This window comes from Poromitra crassiceps (genome assembly GCF_964638095.1).
Source record: "Poromitra crassiceps genome assembly, chromosome: 18".
Lineage (NCBI taxonomy): Eukaryota > Metazoa > Chordata > Actinopteri > Beryciformes > Melamphaidae > Poromitra > Poromitra crassiceps.
The window spans coordinates 8,658,354-8,666,573 of record NC_139636.1 but is presented as its reverse complement, the minus strand read 5'-3'; the positions used below and the strand labels follow the sequence as shown (position 1 = coordinate 8,666,573).

At 42.5% G+C, this 8,220-nt stretch overlaps 1 protein-coding gene across 1 annotated transcript; it reads right to left on the bottom strand.

The window, feature by feature from the left end:
• Positions 1-4,402: 4,402 nt before the first annotated feature.
• On the bottom strand, positions 4,403-5,673 carry LOC310792909 (uncharacterized protein; the record flags this gene model as incomplete). Its single annotated transcript, XM_083654678.1, has 3 exons — positions 4,403-4,801; positions 4,893-4,996; positions 5,415-5,673. The coding sequence occupies 3 exons, from the start codon at positions 5,671-5,673 to the stop codon at positions 4,403-4,405; spliced, it is 762 nt and encodes a 253-aa protein (XP_083510804.1).
• Between the last annotated feature and the right edge of the window lie 2,547 nt (positions 5,674-8,220).

The following is an 8,220-nucleotide window of genomic DNA, read 5'->3' as shown; positions in this document are numbered from 1 at the left end:
AAACGTAGAGTGAAACAGAATGTGAGGTCCTGTGATCAGGATGGTTTGAGCCAGACTAGGAGTGGAGGAACGGAGGAAGGAGGTGAAGAAGCTGCAGAGACTCAACACTTGAAATAAAGCTATAATTTATATGAAAACGTTTCTGAATGAAACTTTTAATATAACACATTATATATTTATATTGTGTATTTATTTGTTTCGTTTGGAGCTCAGTCATTACCTCACCATGCAGTTGATTCATTGGTTGAACAAACTGATTTCTAGCTTTTCCATAGGAGTTCAATGCAGTTGCTAAATGAATTGCTTAGGTCAGGTATTGTTGACCACTGGCAAGACTTAGCAAAAACATTTTGTCTTCCTACTAGAAGCACCTTTGTGGCCATATTTGATTTGATATCCAATTATTTGGGAATTCCATCAAATCAAATTTCATAGATATTGAAATAGAAAATAGAAATCACAATATCTGGAGTAAATTACAAAGAGTGTTTCTGGATATACAAGATGTTTCCAGCTTTAAATTGAATCTTTGAATCATACAAATATAATAATGCATCTTCCTCTTCATGTTGCACTGTGGTTTCCAATAAAACACATCTGTTTTCATGTTTTGGTTTGCATTCTGTAGAATTGGATCTGGATGCTGGACGCTTGTGTCATGGCTTTGTGCCTCTGGCTGATCATTACTGTAAATGTGGGCAGCTTCGTGCGCTAATGAGTCTCTGTTTCTATATTTAGCCTGTGGGAGTTTATAAATAGAGTGTCTGGACACAGCACAGCTCCACTGGTGTTGCCTTTTTGGAAATCAGTGACTTTCTCATTGTTGTGAATTAACACTATGGTCAACGAGGACACATGCGTGCCAACCAGGGCAGGCATTTCAATTGCCCCCTCAGTTTGGCCTTATGCCCCGCGCACACTGCCCCAGCTGATTTGGCCGTTTTCTCCTCTGCTTCTTTCCTGTCAATAGGGTTTTTAGACGCCAGGTTTTTTTTTCCCTAAATTGTATTTACAGTTTTGTGTTAATACATACATAGACAGTGTGAGACAAAAAGTGAAATAAAAAAAGAAAAGAATCATAAAAATCATGGAAATTAGATAGTAACAACAACAACAAAAACAAGACAAATCCAGACAAAACAAAACAGGAGGCTACCAGACATATTATGCTTTTTTAGGTATACAGGGATCAGCCGAGCAGCATTTTGGTAAACAAACCGCGTCACTGGGTGGCAACGGCAATGGAACCCTATGGAGCCCAAGTGGCCCAAGAGGCTTGTGTGTCTGACTCTAGCCGGCTAACTCTGTTTACATTTAAAAAAACTGCGACATGCATATATTATACATCAAACTCTTGAGCTAATTCTGCTCTCACTCAGAATGTTAAAATATAAGCGATGTCATGTATAGTTTTTGAAATATTAACGTTTGGCACAACTCATACTATTAACTGCCGCAGGTTCCGCATTTCTGGGTGGCAAGTGTCACGCTGATTGGTCCTATGCGGTTACCCCGCTAGCCGGGCGCTTCTCGCTCATACTGAGCATTAGCGCCCGGCGACCCACGACGCATTTCCAATCAAAGCGCCGGGCCGCTCTCACGTCTAGGTATAAAAACGAACCCTCACCTGAGCCAGAAACTTGAAGTGATATCCGACGCCCAACATCCTCTTCTTTTAATTACACATAGTTGCCGCTTCCAAATTGTTGCATAAAATCCACTTTTCTGTCTTTGAAAAACCGAAAATCATTCATCTGGAGCAAGCCGGAAATACGACTCACTGTTTACTCACTAATGCCCCCCACACGTCCGGAATGCTATTGTAACTTGCTTGGCCCAAACGCAGAAATGTAGTTGCAATACCAAGCCGGAAGTGTGGGGGGCGTTAGTGAGTAAACAGTGACTCGTATTTCCGGGTTGCTCCAGATGAATGCTTTTTCAAAGACAGGAAGGTGGATTTTATGCAACAATTTGGAAGCGGCAGCTATATGTATTTAAAAGAAGAGGATGTTGGCCCATCGGATAGCGTCTTCACTTCAGGGTTCGTTTTTATACCTAGACGTGAGAGCGGCACGATTGTCTGATAGGAAATGCGTTGTGAAATGCTAGCTCGAGTATAATCAGCCCTTTAAAGGGCTTAATGCTCAGTATGAGCGAGAAGCGCCCGGCTAGCGGGGTAAGGTGTGCGGGTATCTTTCGAAAGGTCACCCATCACCCCTAACCTCGTCCAGGTAGGCCAGAAACGGGTCCCAAACAACTTGAAATCTCCCGAGTGAGTTGGCGCCAGAGTTTTTTGTTGAGATTTTAAATTCTTATTGGGCAACATGGAGTGAAACGCTGCACACAGGTGTGTTCGAGCCCAGTATATGAACCGCTGGAAAACCTGGCTATTTATGATGATAGTTTGACACAAATCTACCACCAGCAGAGATTTAATCGAACTCATCCTGATGAGAAGGTCATCAAGTCACAGGGTTGTGCTCCTGATGATCAAAGCCAAAAAGCAGTGGCAAAATGGCATCGCCAAAAAGAGGCCAAACATTTGTCCATAATGTGGATGAATGGTCCAAGGAACCCCAGAACATACACTGCAGTCTGCAGCTCCCCCTGACTCCCCATCATCCCCAGCGACTGATTAGTCCAGGCCTGAGCGTGTATGAACTTTTGACTCAGGAGTTTGTACAAATATTGGTAATTTGTAAATACCAATAAATTATTTTGTGAAATAAATAGCCGTTTTATTTATTTATTTCACAAATAGTTACACTATTAAAAATAAAGTCATCCTCCTTAACCCTTTCTGCGCTCAAAAAATGTACAACACCAAAGGCCAAGGGACCATGCCCCTAACAATAGATTCCAGCCCTAGTGTACCATATAAATAATAACACTCTTTGTCTGTGATGCTGTTTTTCACTAAACCTATACTCTTTAGAGTAGATTAATACCTTTGATATTAGACAATTATTTCTTCAATCCCATAATGAAAATAATATTGATCTGACTCGCATTTAGAAAATATAAAGATATTATTTACACGGGCCATTAAGGCTCATTACAGGCCATTCCTCCTCCATTCTGATGTATGAGGGCCTGTTTCATGTTCACAACAACAATCTATTGATGAGTGCAGCTATGAATGTGTAGAACAGGTAAAAACAGACAATCCACTGAATAGTTACCATTTATTTTGCCAAAGAAGAACAAAGTGTGAAAGATATAAATAATAAAACAGTAAGCTATATGTGAATTTGTTTTACACATTTCAATAAATAAATAGTCTTGTCCTGCTCATTGCTGTGGCTATAGGTGTCCGGCACCTGAAATCATTTGTTCTTGGTTATAAATGGCATCGAATGACAGATGATTCATCTCAACATGCTGTGACATTTAATGTTGATTTTGATATATAATTAAATTCCCATTATCCAACATCGTTATCGTAAAATTCCTGTATACATATTCATAATTACTTACAGATTACACATTTTTACACATGCACAACAAACATTGCCACATCTGGCCCTATGCCATCCTAGTTTAAAATTTAACTGACACGAGGTGAAAGGACAGCAGGGCAGCACTGGTCTAAACTCGCCTCACCTAAAAGGTTAACATCATGTTGAATGAGAAACAATGACGTAACGCCCTGTGAGTGTGTGTGTGTGTGTGTGTGTGTGTGTGTGTGTGTGTGAGTGTGTATGTGTGTGTGTGTGTGTGTGTGTGTATGTGTGTGTGTGTGTGTGTGTGTGTGTGTGTGTGTTGATTCAACGTGTCTGATTTAACACCTCATACAAATAGCATCTGCATTCTCACAATCAATTGGCAAATATTTAATGCTTTGATCAGACTTTCATCCTACTCAGAAAAGCAACTTTCTCCGAAATAGTCCACAATTCCAATGTACGTAAATATCTCAAAGTGCATCGCCAAACTTGTGTAACTATTGGTGGGCTGTAACTGTGGGATATTTTACTCTGGAGATAATAACACATTACAATCTTGATATCCAGCCCTTTAACTCTTTGAAACTATGGGTCAACTCAGGACCCACAACTGTGTTTCGCTGTATGACAAAAAGTGTGTTTTAATTAGCCTGGGTCGCAAGGTGAGAAAGTTGATGAAACATAGCCGTATGTATCAGCTATTATACTCTTTGTTTTGCTTATTCTAGATATAATACAGAACCATCTCCTGGTGTCAGTCTATCAGCCCTTTCTACGTTTTTTCTGAGGTTCTTGACTTTGATTGATCCTGCATTCCACAAACACAAGACAAGGTGCTGATGTGTCCACTGTGGAGTCAAACAAAAAGTGAATTTTCAAAACAAAAAAAACAACAAAGAGAAAGAACCCAGTTTTCACTTATGAAGTCATTCCCAGTCAAACCCAAGTTCAGTATCTTAGACTTGCTCTGCCCGGTCTGCAATATTGGTCTTGACGGGACTGACCGGCCCGCTGGAATGCAGCACCTTTAAGGGGTCGTCGCAGGAGGCGATGGTCTCTTTGGACACAGCGCCCGCCTGCTCGTGCTCTGGCTGCCCGTGCTCGGCCTCCTTGGCGGGATGGGACTCTGACCTCAGGGGATCAGAGGGGTTCATCTGCTCGCTCCTCCTCTGTCTCCTCAGCAAGCCGCCCAGGAGCTTCTCCAGCAGGGCAGAGGAGGGCAGAGGAGCGCGCTGCATCTCGGCCTCCTCCAGGCGCAGCAGTCGGCCCCCGCTGGCGGAGTAGAAGACATCCTGGGGGTTCTCCAAGTCTAACCAGATGCGCTGGAAGAGACACTCTTCTCGGTCCTGTTCCCTCTGGTAGAAAACAAATACAAAATGGTTTCCTTTACCCACTCTCACGTCCCCAACTTCATTCAAATGAACCACCTCTGAAGACTTTACTCACCGAATTGTACAGTTCTCCCTCTGAATCCATGCACAGGAACCGTTTTCTCCTCAAATCAAATAGTGACACAAAGTTGCTTGTCTCAGTTCTTACTGGCAAAATAACTGTAAAAGAAAAAAACGGTTAAAATGCCATTATCAATTTCAGATGGGAAAGAATATTTTATACTACTTAAGAATTATGTTCAAAAATATTTTTCAAAATATACATAATTGTCCAAAAAAGTCATTTGTTGCTGCTAGAACTACTAGAAATACAACATCCATCTGCAAGTGTAGCCAAAACAATGCACCTCTGATTGTATTCCCAGTGAATGTACAAATACGATTTTTGGCACATTTTGAAACCATGAACATAAACTTAAATATGTGAAAATATAAACGCTGAAATATATGTGAAAAGCATTTTTGATTATGGGAAATTAAACAGTTGATCTAGACACCCCCCCCCCCCCCCCAAAGCTATATAAAGTATTAAACAGTCATGTTATTATACAGTACGTAGCAGAATACACAAATTTACCCAGAAAGTCCCGGCTGATGCCGTTCCTCCCTGGTCCACTGATCTCCAAATAGAAGCGTCCCGTGCTGCTGGCCCTCTCTGGACGTGCCGCTGAGCCACCGGTGCTGCTGGCCCTCTCTGGACGTGCCGCCGAGCCGAGGGCGCTCAGCTGATGTTGGAGGAGTTCTGGCTCCAGCAGCCTGGGTCTACAGTCACACTGATGAACAGCAACCAGGAGGAGCAAGAAGCAAGCGGCTGGCATGTTCAGTAAGGAGGCCATGCGCTCACTCTCAAACCACACACTGACTGGATGAGGAGAAAGTCCAGCAGGTCTATTTAAACAGAGGGTCGATAAGCTGGCTAACTCATTGACCAAAATGACTGAAAAGCCATCGTTTTTTTTCAGTGCATCAGCGTCACAGTCCTGGAAACTATAACTGATCATCTGTAATAATTATGAGCTCAGAGAGCCTCGGTGAAAACATGATTGGAGGTCCACTTTCCCCTTTGACCCTCGTGACTACCAATTTTACACAATGATGAATGAAGGCTTGATGATTTGTAACATAAACTTTTATTTTTTGATTCTTATTGTTATGTCACATTTGGTCCGCCGTACATGCACACTGACAGAACATCTTTTAAACCAGTAGCTCGTGACCCCTTAAACTGAAGTGATGCCTACTCAACCCCCCACCCCCCCCCCCACCCCACACACACACACACACACACATCACAGTATGATTTCCCCCTTTTCAGGTTGTTTCATTATGTCAAGAGAGGCTTTAGGGCTGCAAACTACTAAGTATTTGACAAGAAAAGAGCATAAACTGGAGAAAAACATTAACGATACAACGATACAAGATTGTTTTTCATTTGACAAAAGGACTAGGACTCTGGACTACACATGAAAACAATCCTAACTACAATATGCAGTCTGCAGAATGAGACTGAGAAATGAGATGCAGGTGGTGTTCATCCTAATTGGCCTGGTCAGGTGTCAGATTGCTGCTGGCTGATTGGCTGGTGGAGAGCATTTAAGCCAGCTGATGCCATCCTGTCGCCCCTTGCTCTCCTCATTCCCAATGATGATGGCTGCTGTGCTGACTGCTGTGTTCTGTCAGGTAGGAACTGTGTGTAGACCTACTTTAGTAGTTCTGCAGAACTTTATTAAGATGTGTCTTTATCTTGGTAGACCTGTGCAGTCTAAACTGTAAATAGTTCCAGATCTACACTTTTGTACACTGTAAATAACACTTACCCAAGTAGCAGAAAGTAGGGGGAGAAGCCCTTTAGTTTTTTGTAACATTTTCTGATGTTTATTTTGTAGGAGCTTATAGGTAAGAGCTGTGTCTTATTTAATCCATCATTTTCTTTTCTTAGGTAAATTTAAGGTTGGGGATTAGTTTGATTGGTTAGTTGTGTTGGGGCCATGCTGTGCTCTGAAACTAAACCTGCTACTTGTGAACTTGTGATGGTGGTTTGGCTGATCATCCTTGGGAGTGGGAAGAGTGGGGGCACTTTTGTGTTGCGGTCCGGTTCCCCGAGGCCGGTTCCTAACATAATTGGGTGCTCGGCTGCTTTTCTCATTGTCAGCACGTCGTCTGTGTGTGTGTATATATATTTTATGTTTGTCTGGTGGGCAGTCTTTGTGCAGGTGGTAAATGGTGTTAGTCAAGGTGGCTTTGCATGGAGCTGAGGAAGCTCATGGTGGTAAAGCTGGTGGAGATGTTTGTTGGAGGAGGAGCCGGTCAGAGGGGACCAGTAAGACTGAGGAGGGGCGTGGCAGGGCCGTCAGTAGCACAGTTTCTCCTCTTTCTGTGTAGACCGCTACCCTACAAGAGTCTCTGTACATAGACTTGCCTGTCACTCTGACTCCCAAGCCGTCTAAATCAGCGATACAGACGTATTTACAAGTGTCACAGAAACATTTCAAAGCCACATATTGAGAAGAAGAGTTCATAGCTTCTCGACATCGGGGTTAGAAAGCTCGTCGCTGCTCATAAATGCCTCTTTTCATCTGTCTGGTTTAAAAAAAATTACATTTCAGCTGTCAATCAACATAAAGCTTGTGTGTGTGTGTGTGTGTGTGTGTGTGTGGGGGGGGGGGGGGGGGGGGGGGTCTTATGTTTTTTTATTTCAGATATTTTATGCTTTATTGACAGACATATAAGAGAAAGACACAGAGGTGTGGGAGGGAGAGAGACAGAGAGAGAGAGGAAGAGAGAGACAGTCTGAGAGAGAGAGAGAGAGAGCGGAAGGGAGAACATGCAACAAAAGCCCACAGGCTGGATTTGAACCAGGCCACTGTCTAAACTACACACTCAACTCAATGTGCCACCAGGAGACACCTTCTGGTGTTAATTAGTAATTACTTTATTGAACAGCCAATCAGTATCCTCCAACAACCTGCTAGAGGTTTGAACTAGGGGTGGCGCCGAACCCGGTATTCGGAAAAGCACAAATATGTTTTTTTTTTTACAAATGTTATTTATTTCATACAAATTTATACAATGATTTGTTTCCTCTGCCTCTGTCTGTGTGTCATGGATGTGTAAGCCTGAGCTCTATCTCAGAGCGACCTGTCTGTACCTGTCTACCTGTCTGTACCACAGACAGGTACAGTCTGTGTGGCTGAGTGGTGAGTGCAGTTGTCTCTGTTCTGATAGACGAGGAATCAAAACCCACTGTCGGATCCTCTTTTGCAGTACAGTTTATTGAAGAACATTGATGTTAACACTTTAATATGCTCAAATTAATTAGAAGTGTAATAAAAACTAAAAGAAGATTGTTACACCTATTTCCACTTTTATTCAAATACAAATAA